We start from the raw sequence: 18,500 nt of genomic DNA, 5'->3' as shown, positions 1-18,500 counted from the left end.
GGCTGCCTCACTTTGGCCCTTGTAGCTGGGGATGATGGGAGTTGTAGTCCAGCAATATTTGAGGATCCAAGTATGAGCACCCCTGGAGTAGGAAATGAAGCCTGGATATCTTTCTAGCCTTGTTGATATGACACAGGCCTAGATATTGGGTGACTCCTGCAGTACTTGGTGACTAGAAAACTATGGGGCAAGTGCAAGAGGAATCAGTGGAGCTGATGGGGATGAAAACTGGAGACTAGAACCTATAGTTTTAATATTTTAAACATTGGGTTTGAACTATTTTAATGTTTTAAATGATTTTAATTGTTAATTGATTTAATTTTAAAAATGATTTTCATTGTAAACCACCCAGAGACACAAGTTTCGGGCATTATAGAAATATTTTAAATAAGTAAGTAAGTAAGTAAATACATACATACACAAAGAAAGAAAGAACCTATGCGTCTGGGCCTTGGAAGAGCTAACAAGGAGGCAGGTCCCCAAACACCCTGCCCCGATATTGCCAAAATAACGATCTTCCCCCCCCCCTCTCCCGTTTGGCCTTCCAGGGTGGTGACAGATGAATGCTACCCCTTCAACAACCAGCAGAAGGACAGCCTGCCCCCTTCCCCTCCCTGCATGATGCACAGCCGGTCCACAGGCAGGGGGAAGAGACAGGCCATGCAACGCTGCCCCAATCCGCAGGTGCACTCCAACGAGATCTACCAGTCCACTCCTGCCTACCGCCTCTCCTCCAGCGTGAGTTCTCGTTACGCTTCATGGGCCTGCCGAGGACAATTTGTGGGTCTGGGGTGAGGTGGGGTGTGTGAGAAGGAGAAAGAGAGGGGGAGGGAGAAAGCGTGGGGGGGGAGGGGGGAGGGGGGAAGGAGAAGCAAGTCCCCGGCAGCTCAGACTGGATCAGCTCAGTTCTTCCTTGGCGTTGGTCACCTTCACAGGGTGATTGGAAGGCTAGCTTGCTTTCCCTTTTAATAGCTCACTAAAGTAAAGTGTGCCGTCGAGTTGATTTCGACTCCTGGCACCCACAGAGCCAGGAGGTTGTCTTTGGTAGAATGCAGGCTGGTTGACCATTGCCTCCCGCCGTGCAGTCTGAGATGATGCCTTCCAGCATCTTTCTATACCGCTGCTGCCCAATAGAGGAGTTTCCCATAGTCTGGGAAACACACCAGCGGGGATCCAAACCGTCAACCTCTGGCATGCTAGTCGAGTCATTTCCCTGCTGCACCATTAGGTGGCTAACTACACAGGAGAAAAGATTTCACTAACAGCAGCTTTCCTCACTCTTCCAAAACACCCTTCCATCCTTCCTTCTGCCCAGCTGTTAGCGATAGAAGGTCCCAATCAGTGTCCCCTTAGACAGGGATTCCTAGATGTTGTTGACTACAACTCCCAGAACCCCCAAGCAAAAGCCGTTGCAGCTGCAGATTCTGGGAGTTGTAGTCAACAACATCTGGGACTCCCTGTCTGAGGGAACACTGGTCCCGTCTTGCACCTGGTCCCATCTTGCACCTCACCCAACATCAGAGGCCGGTCTATGGCTGAGCAAACATGGGCTTTGCACACGGGCCGCCACCTGCTGTGACCAGGGATGGGGGCCCACCACTGTGCTTAACTGCCACTGGCCTCTGCAGACCCTGCTTACCCGCCCTCCCTTTGCTGATGTCACAGCCCTGGTGTGAGCCCATCCCAGCAGCGATAATAGGGGCCGGAGTGGTGATGTCACAATACTATGTTGTGGCCAGCAAAAAGAGGCAAGATGGTGGCAACAGTGCTGGTGAGCAGCAGGGTGTTCACCAAAACGACAAGCCATGGGCCACCACCAATTTTGCCATGCCACCGCCTGGCATCCAAGTTGCATCTGTGCTGGGACAGTGAGAGTGTAATGAACTGAGACAGACCTATTCAGCTCCTGTTTCAGGAATGGGTACCTGGTGGTCCCCTCTCCTGGAACTGGCCTTTGAAGCCATTTTTATCAGCATCTCTACTGGATTCAAGCACATGATGCCCCCCCGAACCTTATTGGGAGGCCCTGTTGCGGGCTGGTGGCAATTTCCTCATCCTGGATCCGGACCTTCCAGCAGGATTGTGTGATTCTGGCTCCCAGATTGGAGAATGAAAGGGGCCGGGGGCGGGGGCGCCCGCTGGAATTCAAAAGTTGGCCACTTCAAGCCTGTGGAAGGGCTTCGGGGAGAGGGGAAAGCACCACCTTGGACTAAACTCTGTCCTTTGCTTTCAGGAGAAAGAGATTATGAAAGAGTTAATGGAGAACGGGCCGGTGCAAGGTGAGTCCTCCAATCCGTCCATTTTAGAACTTACATCTGCGCTGAGGCTTGTGTGGAGAAAGGAGGAAAGGACGGTGGAGGTGGACTGGGAAGGCAGTGGGTGGACATGCTGTTAACTGGTTCCTCTTGTCTTTATGTCAGTCAGTAGGGAGGGGTAATAGAGGCCTCAGCCTAGGCTGCAGCCTTATGAATGGGTAATGTTGATTAAAAGCCAGAGATCAGCCTGCTGGAGGCTTTGCAGATGGGGCTCTTGACCCGAATCTCCTTCAGAAGAGAGTATGTGTGTTCACACACCAGCCAAACTTACCCCAAAGTCCCTTCGAGGTCCTTGGACCCACCCCACACACAAGTCGGGAAGAGAGCTGATCTTGTGGTAGCAAGCATGACTTGTCCCCTTAGCTAAGCAGGGTCCACCCTGGTTGCATATGAATGGGAGACTGGAAGTGTGAGCACTGTAAGATATTCCCCTCAGGGGATGGAGCCGCTCTGGGAAAAGCAGAACATTCCAAGTTCCTTCCCTGGCAGCATCTCCAAGATAGGGCTGAGAGAGATTCCTGCCTGCCACCTTGGAGAGCCCACTGCCAGTCTGTGAAGACAATACTGAGCTAGATAGACCAATGGTCTGACTCTGTATATGGCAGCTTCCTATGTTCCTATGTCTTCCGATTTCTAGCTTATCTCGGTGTATTTCTGGGTTTTTAAAATGCTGGTGTTAAGTGAGGGTTTTTTTAAAAACACCGGAGCAAATAGGGAGAGGCACTGACGTAGAATCATTTACATGATAAGAGGGACACTCTCTTTAGAAATGTGCTCTCTCTCTCCCCTCTCCATTGGCTAGAAGGAAAACAGAGGCATACCATGTGAACTTGCACCAAAACAAAACCTGAGAACCGAGGGGAGGGGCTGCTTCCCTCAATGCCACAAGTGTGATTCGACGTGGCTTTGCTCGACATTTACCCCGCAGCATGAAGCCAAGTGCGAATAACTCCCTGAGAGGCTCAGTGAGGGCAGCAGGCCAGGCAGAGCGGCACCTTTACTGTTTCTCATTGGGCCTTTGCCTGAAACCTAGCACAGTACAGCACATTCCGTCACTGAATACAGCCGGGGAGGGAGGGAGGAGCTGGAAGTGTGTGATGTTGAACAGCAGAAGTCTGCTTGGTTTTCACACAACAGGAGGGCCTTGGCAGCCTCCCCTGGGTATTCACATAGCTGTTTATGGTGCCCCACACATGCCGGATGCACAGTTCCTTCCCTGGTAGGAACAATAAACACACCTCTGCATCACTAAACTGCAAACTAAAGAACGAAACTGCATTGTTCTTGTGACCTCCAGAGGGAAGCTATGCTTCAAATCCCCCCCAGGTTTATAATCAGTAAAGATCAACTCCCGGAAACACCGGATAGAAGCCAGTTTGCAGGTGCTGGTTTTGGCACACTGCGGGCTGAGCCTTCACGAGCAGCGTGTCAATGATTAACCTCAAGGGTACTGGACTCTGGCTTGAGGGCCCGCAGCAATGTGTGACTGGCTGGGCCAAACAGAGGGGGCCAAATCGCGCAGGTCTCTCTCTTCCTGCAGTAGCGACTACTCCTAAAAAGCTGGTGTGGGGGGTCACCAAAGGAAGCAGCTGGAGTTGCTTTTCTCTCACCCAACCCTTCCGAGAGCCACGCTGCCTGCAGGCTGGCCATCCGTCAGGTAGAGCGGTGCGGTTAACCACACTGCTCTACCTGACGGATGGCCAGCCTGCAGGCAGCGTGGCTCTCTGACGGGGTGGGTGAGAGAGGAGCAAGCCGAGCCGCTGCTGGGAAGCAGAGGCCGCCGTGCCTCCTTGGATGCCCCCCTGGCTTGTTAGAACGAGCTGCGATGGTCTTGCTGTGGGGCCATCGGGCAACAAGGGAAGGTGTGGGGCCCGGGGTGGCCGTTTCATGTGGCAAGGCAAGAGAGTCCTCTCAGGGGGTGGCTTTCTGAGGCGCCAGCATCCATCCCGCCCCATGACAGCATCAATGAGGGCTCTGCTGTCTGCAAGCCAGCCATTCATCAGGTACAGTGGCATGCTTCACTCTTTGCTCTGTTTCTCTCCTCTCTTCCATCCTGTTGCACCCCAGCATTCACCCCACAGCTCCACCTGACGAATGGCCAGCCTGCAGGCAGCCTGGCTCTCATTAATGCTGGGGCTGGAGGGAATGGGGGAGAGAGAGGAGCAAACGGAGCTCTGGGGAGGAGAGGCTGTTGGGGCATCCTTTGGAGCCTCCTTGGCGGGTTGGGACCTGTGGCTGCATCCAGGTGCATCATGGCTCTGTTCATCCTGGGCGTGGGGCTCATGCCGTCTCCTCCTTCTTTTCCTACAGCCATCATGGAGGTGCATGAAGACTTCTTCATGTATAGAAGCGGCATTTATCGGCACGCGCCTGTAGCAGCAGGGAAGCCGGAACAGTACCGACGGCACGGCACCCATTCCGTCAAAATCACAGGGTAAGAGGAGATTGGGAGGGAAGGGTGGCAATGCTGGGTGCTGGGTAGGAGATGCAGACCTGCAGTTGTGTTTGGGGTTGAGGAGAGCTGGTCTGGTGGTGAATTGTCCCCTTTCCTAAGCAGGGCCAGCCCTGGTTTGTGTTTGGATGGGAAGAGACTACATATGAGCACTGTGAGATATTCCGCTAAGGGGATGGGGCCACTCTGGGAAGAGCGCCTGTGTGCTTCCATGCAGAAGGTTCCAAGCTCCCTCCCTGGCAGCATCTCCAGTTAGGGCTGAGAGAGACTCCTGCCTGTAACCGTGGAGAAGTTGCTGCCAGTCTGTGTAGACAGTACTGAGCTAGATGGACCAAGAGTCTGACTCAGTATATTGCAGCTTCTTATGTTCCTATGGGTTGCTGGCACTGGGTTGCCCACCATGACTTCCTGGCCTAAATTGTTTTCTCAAATAACCAGCATGTAAGTGTTGTGGGGAAGAAATATTTTTCTGAGGATGTCCCTCTCCTTGCCTGCTTTAGGAACATAGGAAGCTGCCATACACTGAGTCAAACCCTTGGTCCATCTAGCTCAGTATTGTCTACCCAGACTGGCAGCAGCTTCTCCAAGGTTGCAGGTAGGAGTCTCTCTCAGATGCTGCCAAGGAGGGAACTTGGAAAGCAGAGGCTGAAGGGAATGTACTAAAATAAATGACAGGGAATGCCTGCTGAAAAGCCCTGGTTCCTTCCAAATGAGCATGGAATACATCGAATTTCTGAATGACCATTTGGAAATTCAATGCATTCCTCTGGCCCTTTGGAAAGAGAAACATAGAAAGCTGCCATACACTGAGTCAGACCCTTGGTCCATCCAGCTCAGTATTGTCTACCCAGACTGGCAGCAGCAGTTTCTCCAGGGCTGCAGGCAGGAGTCTCTCTCTCTCAGCCCTATCTTGGAGATGCCACTAGAGAAGGAACTTGGAGCCTTCTGCCCGCAAGCAGGCAGGTGCTCTTCCCAGAGCGGCCCCATCCCCAAAGGGGCAGATCTTACAGTGTGGGCACATGGGGATCTCTCATTCATATACAAATCAGAGTGGACTCTGCTTAGCAAATGAGACCATCCATCCTTGCTATCACAAGACCAGCTCTCCTCCCTTGTTTTGTGAAATGCAAGAATAGTAGCATTTGGGGCTTTTTTTAATTTTTGGCTGACCTCTCCATCTTCTGGAGCGGAGGAGTATCTGTGTCGTGGCGGTATGTTTCATCCCTGCGGTGCCTCGGGGGAGGCCGTCTCTCATCTCGCCCCGGCTCCATGGGCACCGACTGGGCAGCTGTGAGCAGCTGTGGGCCGTGCCAGCTCGCTGCGGCGGCTGCTTGTAGACTGAGGAATGGAAACTGCGGCGTGAGGCCCTGGGCGGGGAGAGCGGCAGCTTAGAGCCAGCTTCTGCCAGATCAGGCCGGCTGGCCTCTCTGGGGAGAGCGGGGATTTGTCTTCTGACGTCAGACACCCACTAGCCAGGTGAGGAGGTCTGGCAGGGCCAAGGCTGGTGCTCAGCCTCAGACCTCAGCGTGAACAGAGTCTGCCTGCAAACTTGGAACAGCTTCCGAGCTGCAAATGCTCCACCCGTCTGCCGACGAAAATAAGGAGACTCTGGGTGGCTTAGAAACCGCCCCCCGCCCGCCCCGATTCTCACTGCCTTGCCTTGATCCTCCGGCTTTCCCTAGAGTGTCTTCCCTGCTGTCTATGGGCTGTATTGATCAGCTGCTCTGCAATAGCTACTTGGCCTGGCTGCTGCTGCTCTGGTCTCTGAATCATGGTGCCAAAGACATCACCAATGCTGAATGAGGCAGCACGTCACCAGGTGGGTGGCCCGGCTCACCTGTGCCAGCCACACCCCCTGCGCTGGCAACTGATGTCGACTGATGCAGGGCGTATGGCTGGCACTGGGGGTGGGGGCACGTGGACCTTCCGGCCTTCGCAGCCAGTGCCAGTGCTTCATCCGTCTCTCTGAGCAAGGAGAGAAAGCAAAAGCACCCAGCCTGTGAACAAAGCTCTCACCGGCTGGAAGGGGCCGTTGGGCTGCTGCATCTGGCTCTCCCAGCACAAAGCAGGTCATTCACTGGCTGGGGCTTTCATTCTCTCCCCCACCTGGATCCCGCTTTATTTATTATTTCTCTATGGAAATCGCTTTGGAAGCTTTTGTTGAAAAGCGGTAGATAAATATTTGTTGTCCTTGGAGTGAGGGAGAGAAAACACTCCGCCGGTGAGAGCTTTGTTTGGCAGCTGGGTGTGGGAGCAGGGCAAGGGGGTGTCCCAGACCCTGGCGGCCCAGGGACATTTGTCTCTCCCCTTGCCCAGTGGTGGCCACGCCCCTGGCAGAGGGCCTGGCCTAAAAGATTTTTGGCACAGCAGTGTGGCTAACCCCCCTTGCTTTGCTCCCGAAATGTGGTGAGCAAAGCAAGCCCCGGGCAGAGACTATCCACATGCTGCTCCCCCTTCGCACAGTGTAAAAATAAGAAAAAATTAGGGGTGGGGAGAGATAAAATAAAAAGAGACAAATAAAATTGAAGCGGGAAGGGGCGATATGGACAGATTGCAACATCGTTGTAACCCTCCTACAAAGGAAAAACCCTGCTACTTTCCTGCAATGCCAATGCAATGTTGTAGTGTTGCAACACAGCAATAAAATCCACATTAGGGCATCAGAACAACAACCAATATTTATATACCACTTTCCAACAAAAGTTTTCAAAACGGCTTACATAGAGAAATAATGAATAAATAAGGTAAGATGGCTCCCTGTCCCCAAAGGGCTCACAGTCTAAAAAGAAACATAAGATAGACACCAGCAACAGTCACTGGAGGGATGCTGTGCTGGGGGTGGAGAGGGCCAGTTGCTCTCCCCTTGCTAAATAAAGAGAATCACCATGTTAAAAGGTGCCTCTTAGCCCAGTGAGCAGGGGCATATGGATGGCACCTCGTTGCAAGTGATGTCGGATCACGGGCAGTACGGAAGCACACTTAGTGATATGTTGCAAAACTGTTGCAGTATGTAATGAGGAAAGTGCCCTGCGGTGTGTAAAAGTCCCGGAAGCTTTCTCAGACAGCAGGCTTTACTGTGGTTTTCCTACAAGGATTTACTGCAAGTTCAAAGTTGCCTAAAAAAACTGACACAAAAAGTGGAGCGACACCCCCCCCCGGATATAAATCGCGCTACACTCTGTAACGCACAACGAAAAAACTGAATTGTGTGTGAAGTGCTCCCTGATAGCTTGCAGAGACTTTGGGTGGAGATGCAAGCTAAAAGCTAGGTGTGAAAAATTTTCAGTTGTTTTGGATATGAAAGGAGCAACTACTCTTGTAGATATTTAACAACAAAAGATGCTATTGGACTACAACTCCCATCATCCCCAGCCACAATGGCTAAAGGCCTGTGGCTGTGATCCAGCAACATCTGGGAGGAACCCATGCTCTGGAGAATGGATCCCATCTTTCCCCATCCTGTGTTTCCCTGCATCAGCCCATCTCACTGTCTATAGTTCCTAGGAACATCGGAAGCTGCCATATACTGAGTCAGACCATTGGTCTATCTAGCTCAGTATTGTCTTCACAGACTGGCAGTGGCTTCTGAGGTTGCAGGCAGGAGTCTCTCTCTTAGCCTTATCTTGGAGATGCTGCCAGGGAGGGAACATGGAACCTTCTGCTCTTCCCAGAGCGGCTCCATCCCCTGAGGGGAATCTCTTCCAGTGCTCACACTTCTAGTCTCCCATTCAAATGCAACCAGGGCAGACCCTGCTTAGCTAAGGGGACAAGTCATGCTTGCGACCACAAGACCAGCTCTCCTCCTTTGGTCCCACTCACCTGCCTTTTAAAGACAATCTTAAAATACCAGTTTCGGAGCCCTTTGGGTGGGACATGTGACTTCATGGGCTAAGGAATGCACTCCGTCTTGGAAAACATCACCAATCTAAACAGAAACTTGGCACCCAGTGGCCCTTTGAGCTTGTTACCTTCAACTCGTGAACTGAAAGTAAACAGCGTGTTGCTACAGTTACTCGATGGGCAATGACACCCCCTCCCGCCCGGCATCCTCTGGAATGAAGGAACAAACAGAACTGCGGGGCAAGCCGAGAGAAAACAACAGGAGGGCCCCCAGCCAGGGAGTTGCTGCTGGATTTTCCACTCATGCTATCTCCTCGGGACACTTGTGGCGGGGAGAGCAATGGAAATGACAGGATGGATTCCAAGCTTATCGGTGGAGAACAAAATGGGAACCCCTTCGAGACTCGCAAAGAGGTTTGCTTTGCCAACCTCTGAGTCTGCTTCCAGACCCGGAAAGGTCAGCCCCATGGAGATGGGCCTGACCGCCCATCAAGGTGGCTGTGGTGGGGGGAGTGCCCCCTGGGCAAGTAGTTGGCGCCCCCCCCAACCTGCCCCCATTTATGTTTCAGAAATCTATTATGTGGGACACAGTTTGCTTACCCATAAATGCACTTTGCCCCTTCTGTGCCCCCCTTCAAATGTTTTTGGGTGCTGCCACTGTCAGTGCTGGCCCTAGGATTGTTGGCGCCCTAGGTGGAGTTTGATTTTGGCACACACACACACACACCTGAGAAGTGACCCAGCTTTAACGTTTTGCTGCAGGAGTGGAATTTGCACCAATAATAGCTTTTATTCTCGTGGCAAGCAGCCGCTTGGGGGCCTGATCCAGCCTGGAGTCATAGCCAGGGGAGGGGGCTAGAGTTAAAGCCGCCCACCCAGCACAGTCCTAATGGATACAGGCTGCAGTCTGGCTGCTTCTTAACAGTAAAATGCCAAGCAAAGTATGTGTGGAGAGTTTCACTTGTAAGATAAGGAAATAATGACAGTTCTACATAAAAACATAGGAAGCTGCCATATACTGAGTCAGGCCATGGGTCCATCTAGCTCAGTATTGTCTTCACAGACTGGCAATGGCTTCTCCAAGGTTGCAGGTGGGAATCTCTCTCAGCCCGATCTTGGAGATGCTGCCAGGGAGGGAACTTGGAGCCTAGTTGCTCTTCCCAGAGCAGCTCCACTAAGGGGAATCTCTTCCAGTGCTCACACATCAAGTCTCCCCTTCAAATGCAACCAGGGCAGACCCTGCTTAGCTAAGGGGACAAGACATGCTTGCTACCACAAGACGACCAACCACAAGACCCATCCTCCATAACTTGTAATTCCCACTTGGCAGATCTTGCTGTTTCTATCATCCATCCATCCATCCCACTCCGCTCAACTTTCCTTTCCTACCAGAAATCTTTCTTTTAAGTTTGACAAAATCTTATATTTTGTCAAAGTATACTGAATTGTATACTGAATTGTTTCTATATATGATCACGGCAGCATCCAATTTACGCATCCAATTGGCGTTCTTCTATAATCCCCTCTTTAGCTGATTGGTTTATTAAATTATGGGACTATGCCTCTGTTTCCAAAGTTTCGGCTTATGTGAATAACTCTCCATCAGAATCCTTTCTATTAATTTAGGAACCTTTCATAAAATATAATATTCAACAAGGTCATTGTTTGTTTCTGAGATCTGGTTTTGATTTGTGATCTATGATTTCGTGATTGAAATCCAGTTGGTGGAAGTTGTCTTTCTTGTTATTTTTTAATTTCTCTTTTTACTTTATTCTGACTATTGATTCTTGATGTAAAACTTTGTATGCTTTGATTTCAAGAGATGGAATTTCTTTTTTCTCTGTTGTTGTTGTTTTTTTAAAGACCAGCTCTCCTCTCCTACTGGCAGAAGCTCTCCAAGGTTTCAGGCAGGAGTCCTCCTGCATGCAAGCAAATGCTTTACCATTGATCCTATAGCCGACAGAGCTCCTATGTAGTGTCCCATCCAAATGCAAACCAGGGAGATCCTGCTTAGCAAAGGGGACCATTCCTGCTCGCTACCACAAGACCAGCTCTCCTCCCCTGGACGCATTTTGTAGAAATTGTTGCCTTGAATTCTTCCAAAAAATGAGGGCATTTAACAGTTCTCTGGGGGCTCTCCAGTGTGAAGTTCCAAGGCACAGAAGGGTTGATCTTGCAAGGAGGGTGGGTTTATTGCTCCTAGAAAGGTTGCTAAAGGCTCAGCATTTTGGCCTTGGGATCCCCTTGGATAAACGCAGGCCTGCTCAACAACACTGCCCCTTTTCTCTCCTGCCACAGGTGGGGAGAAGAAGGAACACCTGGTGGACAAGTCCAGAAATACTGGGTGAGTGCTGCCTGCTTGTTAGCTGGATTTTTCAGAGAACTTTGTTGGGTGCAGCATAAATCCCTTGTTTTTAAGCATTGCTCCGTATTCTAGGAGAATTGCTCCTTATTCTTTTGGGCATCACAAAATTATGACCATTCTGCCCAATGGATCCCTGCTTAAAGGAAGCTTGAGCCCTGTCTCTTGGAAACATGGCCCTCCTTCTGATACAGAGGGACTCCATCAAAATTGGGGACCAGTGGTATGGTTTGGGGTGGAGGCTTAATATAACAGAAATGCCTGGGGTATATTGATGGAGAAGAAAGAGATAAGTATGGTCTAAAGTTCCCTTGTGGTACTTTCAGTAGCGGCTCATCCTAACAATCCAGGGGAGCACCAAAGGAAGAGCTGCATGGTTTACTGCACAGGAAATGTCAAAGTTACCCCTGGCTGTGGGCACAATCCTCCCATGGGGGGTGTGATACATAGCTTTGGGTTGGATTGTGGCCAGCACGCAGCATGCAGCTGAGCTGTGTGCACTTCCCCTGCTCATGCGAACGAGTCTCCAAAGAATTCTCCTTTCACTTTAGTTTAGAAACAAACCAAGATCAGCCGTGACCCCTCCTCCAACTGATCTTGGTTTATTCTAACCAACTTCCCTAAAATACACTGGGATCCGAAGCCAAGGTTTGAAGTAGCCTTCATACCTGGGTTTATTTTAGGGAAGATAGATAGAATTTATTTATTGATCTATCTTAAATATTTATACTACTTGGGGCAGCTTGCAAAATTAGTCAAACAAGCATACAAAACAAGATAAAATTAATAATACTAATAGGAATTAACTAAAAACAAGAACCCGTTACAACCAAATTAAAAAGTTGCAAGTGAAAAACCCGCCAGATATGAGCTGCAGATAAATTAAAACCCCTTTCTAAAAAGCTGGGTCTTCAGCTGTGTTTTTAAAGACCTAAAGGAGGGAGCATGAAGAAGCTCCTCCGGGAGGGTGTTCCAAAACCGAGGGGCCATGACTGAAAAGGCCCTGTTTCTAGTCCCTGCCCAACGGGTCTCTGTTCACAGGGCCTCAGATGATGAAAGGAGGGCCCTGGCAGGTTGGGTGGGCAGTTGCTCTCCGCCCATGTGAATGGCCACAATTAGTCCGTCAGATCAGCTCTCACAACTGCTCTTCGTTTGTTTTAAACCTAAATCATTCAGAAGTAGAATTCTCCCAAGGCTTGCATTGACATGGGAGGGTGGGGGGGAAGAGCATGCCCCCCCCCCAGGCCTGTTGCATGGAACCCGGCTTGAACTCTGGTTCTGTGTGATGCCGCAGCGTAGGATGGCTGGCAGTGGCCCGTGTGCGGCCACTGCCACAGCCCCCTGACCCCACCCCTGCCTCTGACATCAGATGCAGGTGTCCCGTTTGGAAGGGAGATCGGCCCGCGCTGTATTGGGCAACGTGGGCCGGAGTGACTCTCCGAGCCATTTCAGGCACACTTCCAATGCAGCGTGGGCCCATCTGTCTCCAAAACAGGGCCACGTGGCCCCATTTGGGAGGGAGATTGATTGGCTAGGAGCAGCTCTCCCTGCCTTTAAGGCAGGAGGAGTCACTCGGCCCGCGCTGCCAATGCAGCACGGGCTGATTTTGGCTCCAAACGGGGCCGTGTAGCCCCATCTGGGGCCGAAATAATGCCCCCCGTGTCTGACATCAGACGCAGGGGGTGGGGGGCGTTTCTGGCCCACACTCGCAGCCCTGATTGGCCCAGATTTGTTGGATAAATGCTAAGCGGCATTCTGTTGGAAGCCCTTTAAAGTTAGCAGTCTCATTGCATCTCTCTCTCTCTCTCTCTCTCTCTCTCCCTCCGGCTTCAGATCGCTGCCAACTCCTGGGGCAGGCACTGGGGTGAGGACGGCTACTTCCGCATTGCCCGTGGGTCCAATGAATGCGAGATAGAGACCTTTGTGGTGGGCGTCTGGGGCCGGGTTGGCATGGAAGACATGCACCACAAGAAGTGAAGAGGTTGTAGGGGGCACCTCACGCCGGGTCACCAGAGAACGTTCTTCCTTCTGTAGCCCCCGCCCTCTTCTTCTCTGGAAAAAAAAAAACAAATGTCTGGGATCTGGCTCCATTACAGGACAGCACGCAGCTGACTGCGTCCATCCCCAAACAAAATGGTGCTCAGCGGGGGTCTCTGGAAGGCTGGGTGATGCCTAGAGGCCTTGGGCTGGTAAGGGGCTTGGGATAGTCGTCCTGCCGCAGAGCTTTGGAAGTCCCTTAAGAATTCATGAAATTGCTGCCCAGAAGAAAGTCTTTCAAAAGTTAAGAAGGACCAAGGGAGGCCATCGACTCGGGCCTCCCCCCCCCGCCAAAGCAGGATTCTCTGCCCGTTCGCCCACCATGCACTCAAGACCAGAACCTTCCCCACAGAAAAACTGGGAGCAGATGGCCAACCAACACGCCAAGATTGCCTAGAGGGCGGATAGCGTCAGGCAGCTCGGGCAAGCGAGACAAGCCTCGTGCTGCTGCAGAGGGCAGACGAGACACTTCTGTGGAATCCAAGTTCTCCCTCACATGCCATGTTTCTGGAGACATTTTGGAAGTGTTTCCCCCTCTGGCCTGTCCTTTTCCAGATGTTTGGGCAGGTGTTGTCAGTGGTGGCCACTGTAAAACCAAGAGTTCGCAGCTTCTCACCTCAAACCCCTTCAGACCTCAGGTAGCGTGGATCTTTTACTCGCTGCTCTCCTTTGCACATGTCAGCATTCTAGTCCCTGTGGAGAACTAAAGAAGCAGCAGCAGCAACCAGGCCTCACAACTTGAAATATGTTTCAAGCACTCCAAAGTCTGCTTCTTTCCTGGATGTCTGTTCCTCAGCCTATCCAACTTAGCAGAGTGGATGCTGAATCTCACCCAGGCAATGGAAGAGTCTGGAACTTTAAGTCTGAAACTGAATGCCAGGAAATTTAGGGCTGACAAGAGGGAGTATTTTTTCATACAGTGCATAATTAATCTATGGAATTCTCTGCCATGGGATGCGGTGATGGCCACTAGCTTGGATGGCTTTAAAAGGGGCTTAGACAAATTCATGGAGGTCAGGTCTATACATGGCTACTAGTCTGGTGGCTATAGGCCACCTCCAGCCTCAGAGGCAATGCCTCTAAATACCAGTTGCAGGGGAGCAACAGCAGGAGAGAGGGCATGCCCTCACCTCTTGCCTGTGGGCTTCTCAGAGGCATCAGGTGGTCCACTATGGGAAACAAGATGCTGGACGAGATAGGCCTTGGGCCTGATCCAACAGGGCTGTTCTTATGTCAGCTTGACTCTTTAAGAGTCATCTAAACTCACAGAGAACACAAAAGAGAAATGTCTGTTGCAGTTTAGACAAGCATTTCTAGAACTGCTTGGCTGAGCACACCATAGCTGTTGGGCAAATCCAGAAATATATCCAAGGCTGTGGGCTTTTCTTGACAAGTTTGCTCAAGCATGTGTAGAGTTCATCTTATCTTGGGAGATATCTCTAATACCATGCCTGACTTGTGGAGCAAACTGCTGGGCTTAAAAGAAAATGGCACATTTGGGAGATTATATTAGGCATCCTTTGGAAAGATTTTCATCAGGAAAGTGGCATGGAGGTAAAAGGTGTTTAACGCTGAAGAGGCAAGCCTCTTTTCAGTTTAAATTTTCAGGTGGGTTGCCTCTTCAGCGAGTGTTGTAAACTTCAAGGAAAAAACATTTTGCTTTGATATTTCCCCCCATCTGTCTTGGAGATCACCAACAGGGGCACAAAGTACTTAGATCATTGCATCCTATTTAGCTCCATCTTTTCTGCTAGTATACCAAAGCCATTCTGTTCAACACCCCCTTTCTCCTTGCCATATTGTCAATATTGTCCATGATATGCACATTCATTTCCTTGGTCCTGCTGTCATCTCTGATCAAGCGGGATGGAACCCTGGAAACCCTGTGAAACAATACACGAGACACTCAGGGCCACTGCTGAAAACAGCAGCCCTGCTCTGAATTCTCTGTCACTTATCCTGGGGTTTGCTATCCCTGTGTGGGATGCTTCCCGGTTCCTGGTGACAGCAGCCAATGATTTGGAGCAGTCCATTGGAACTGATGGGGAAATTTGGGGGGCAGGGGAGAGGTTGTGCCACTTGTTATGGAGGTGGAGGGAGGAATTTGATATGGGGCTCCTGTCTTGATATGGGGCTCCTGTCTTTTAGATAACATGCAGCTCTGCATAGAAATCTCAGTGGGGTGACTGTGTATCATATCGCCTCTGGCTATCTGAGGAAAGTAGGGCAGTCACCCAATTAAATAAATGTTGATCAATGAATCGATTCATTGGTTGGCTAAATTATTACAGGTATTTGCATAGGTGTGAAAAGCTTCGAAGCAAAAAGTGTCCATTTTGTCCTCTCTTCTCCAGTGATGGCCATGTGTGTCCTTGCAGGCTGTGTCATAGAAGAGGCATTCTCTCCTGCGAGAGGGAAGAGTGGGCATGCCTCTTCTGAGAGAGGGGTCGCCCTGTGGAGGCTTTATAAGGATGTGTATTTAAAAGCTGTTTATTTAAAACACTTTATTACACCTGCAGTCTTATTAACAGGGACATATTTCTAGTCCCTCTAGCTTCAGACTTGGAAGGGATTTTGGAGGTCATCTTCTGGCCTAGCCCTCTGTTCAGAACTTCAGATCGATTAAGAAGTTTTTCTAAGTGAAGGCACAGTTGGAACCTGGCAGTCCCAGAGAAGAGCTGCAGGCAGCCTCCAGCCCAAGCAAGCCTCCTACCCGGCCGCGGTTCCTCCTTCCCCTTCCCCGGGGCCATTTCTTCTCTTCCAAACTGGGGATGATGATGAAAACCCTGTTCTCCTGCTTTCCCCGCATGCTGCCACCCCCTGCTCCTCAACTGCTTGCTCTCCCTTTGCGCTTTCTCTCATTCACCCTCATGAGCCCCATTACAGATATGGAATTCTGCTGACATGGAGGGTGCACCAGCGTGTATATGATCCACACTGAAAGACTCCCCCCACCCAGCCCAGCCCACTGGCTTCACTCTGCCCCCTCCGTTATCCCTGTCCCTTTCTTTGGGGTTTTAACGCCTGCCCCTGAGCTCATATGCTGCGGGGGGCCTTTTGGGTGCTTAATCCCAGCCTGGCTTAACAGGGCCATTGTCAGGAGCCGGACCATGCTGCTGAGAGCGGGCTTTAGCCGGACGTCGCGGCCGGTTCCGTCACTTTTTCAGGCTTCATAAGCTGCTGTGTAAACACCCCATTCATGTTAAGGAAGCAGAGAGAGAAAACATGCATGGAAAGCGGAGAGCACGTTCACGCCTGAGCGAGAGAGCAAGGCTGAGCATAAGTGACTGCAGCACCAGCAGGCCCCAAAGTCTTGGAGGGGGAGCCGGGAAGGTCCTGGACAAATTGGGGGAGCCGGAAAGTGCCGGCTGCCATGCTTGTCTCCCCGCCACAGATCAAAGCAGATCCCGGGAAGGGGGGGAGGATGGGAGGGGGGAGTTGATGTGGCGGCCAGCCGCTGGCTTAGTTCTCACGGAGGCAGCAAAATTCTGTCTGGGCTGGGGCCGTATCTAGAGTTGCCAGTTCCCCTGAAATTCCAGGGTTCACCTGGATTTTAAGCATCTCACCCAGATTGCTTAGCTCACTCCGATTCACCTCATTTCAGCTTTCATTAAAAAACAAATAAATCTACAACTCCACCTTGCAGAAGTGGAGTTATGGAGCAAAAAGCACAGTGGTTATTTGGCTCCAAAAATACTTTCAAGCCAATGTACATAATGTGCAAATCAGGCACCCGCATTTGGGAAGCCAGGCTATGGCAACCGCCGGGCCTGTCTCGGACTCTCTCCCCCATCCCGTCCTGCCCCGGCGTTAATGAGAACTGAGCTGCCTGCAGGCTGGCCATTTGTCAGGTAGAGCTGCAGGGTTAACCTGATGAATGGCCAGCCTGCAGGCAGCACAGTTCTCGTTAATGCCGGCGCAGGTCGGGATGGGGGGAGAGAGGCCAAATGGAGCTGCTGCTGGGAAGCAGAGGCATCTGCACCTCCTTTGGTGCCCCCCCCCGGCTCATTCGGATGGGCCACTGGCTACTGCTTCAGAGTGAACAAGGCCTTAGTCTGTGTGTGAAAGGAGGACTCCGGGGCATCCACTGGCCAGTTTTGAAGTGAGGATGGAGACGTACCATAGGATACAGTCAGCCTCCCATCCAGTATGTGTGTGTGTGGGCTGGGGGAACCATTACACATGCGAGTTTGGATTCATCATCTTTTTTGTAACACTCTGGATCAGTTCTGGTTTGGACACTAACTTTTAAAAAGTTGGCCGGTAATTGTTACAGGCACTTTGAACTGGTTTTGAAGCTGCTTAGATACATTTCGTGCAGAATAATATCATTCAGGGTTTCTTAACCTTGGGCCCCCAGATGTTGTTGGACTACAACTCTCAGAATCCCCAGACATGGCCTTTGTGGCTGGGGATTCTGGGAGTTGTAGTCCAACAACATCTGGGGGCCCAAGGTTGAGAAACCCAATGTAGCCCCATAAAACAGGGGTTCTCCGCCTGAAATCCTGCTTCCAGTCAGTGTCGACAATGGACTGACATACCATGCAATGCTTTATGCACCTTTAGCGCAATGTAGGTCTTCCTAATGTGGGTTGCGAAAGTGCACATGTGCAGACGTGTCAGAATTTCCCAAGAGACTTGCACAACCGCATGGCCCTGATTTCCAATGGCCGTGCAACTGGGCAGCTCTCTTTATGCAATAGCAGCATTTATGCAAGTTGCAATTTCGCAACCTGCATTAAAAAGACTTTAAATGTATCATTAGTATTAAGTCGCAGCAACATCCTCATTGCCCTAAATACTTATAGAGCGTTGTGTGATATATCAGCTACTGTGTTAGATGGAAAAGGGTCCGACTCTGTGTGAACACAGCGTGGATTGCCAGCATCCACGCCTGGAGGCCAGTTGTGCGTGGCACCTGGGCGTGCATCTGATTTACACATGTAGGCAAGCTTGCTTATGTGGACAGATCTCTTGAGCCAGACCAGAGGCCCGTGGAGCCTCTATGCTGGGCTTGGTTTCTGTCTAGGACATCTCCCCCTCCCTATAATAGCCGACACTTTGCGCACAGGAACAAAACTTGACAAGGGAAAAAAATACACACACACAGCCCCAAATTACAACCTACATTCCAAAGTCTGTATCTAAAGACAAGAGCAGTCTACCTTACCGTGTCTAGGGTTTTGTGTTTCTGCAAGCCTTTTTATATTTATTGTTGCTTTTTATTATTTGTAAATAAAATGCATCAAAGCATCTGGTGAGAACTATCCGTGGCTGGTTTCTTTTTATCTGGGGCTGGTTTCTTAGCCTCTCCTCCCACCCAATTTCTAGACCACAGGCTGAATTTTAGCATCACCCTCCTATCCTCATCTTTAATGGAGATTATCAAATTGGAAATTTAAAGTTTCTGGACCTGGTGGCAACAAGTTTAGGGCGATGGGAGAGCTTATCTATTGGTCTCTGCAGAGCAGCAAGCTTTTCCCAAAGGCATTTC

At 50.8% G+C, this 18,500-nt stretch overlaps 1 protein-coding gene across 2 annotated transcripts in view; it reads left to right on the top strand.

The window, feature by feature from the left end:
- TINAGL1 (tubulointerstitial nephritis antigen like 1) overlaps positions 1-18,273 on the top strand; it is a 37,950-nt gene extending 19,677 nt beyond the window's left edge. The window contains exons 8-13 of one of the 2 annotated variants that reach the window (XM_053268384.1): positions 549-738; positions 2,234-2,279; positions 4,626-4,749; positions 10,906-10,951; positions 12,803-12,833; positions 15,552-18,273. In XM_053268384.1, the coding sequence (XP_053124359.1) occupies positions 549-738; positions 2,234-2,279; positions 4,626-4,749; positions 10,906-10,951; positions 12,803-12,833; positions 15,552-15,649 (535 nt within the window). In that variant the 3' untranslated portion in view covers positions 15,650-18,273. Of the gene's footprint in view, positions 1-548; positions 739-2,233; positions 2,280-4,625; positions 4,750-10,905; positions 10,952-12,802 lie in introns of both variants that reach the window. The other variant, XM_053268382.1, reaches the window with a different exon arrangement.
- Positions 18,274-18,500: the final 227 nt, after the last annotated feature.

This window comes from Hemicordylus capensis, chromosome 7 (assembly GCF_027244095.1).
Source record: "Hemicordylus capensis ecotype Gifberg chromosome 7, rHemCap1.1.pri, whole genome shotgun sequence".
In the NCBI taxonomy this organism is placed as follows: Eukaryota; Metazoa; Chordata; class Lepidosauria; order Squamata; family Cordylidae; genus Hemicordylus; species Hemicordylus capensis.
Note: the sequence above shows the minus strand (reverse complement) of the source record. Positions and strands in the feature narration are given on the sequence as shown.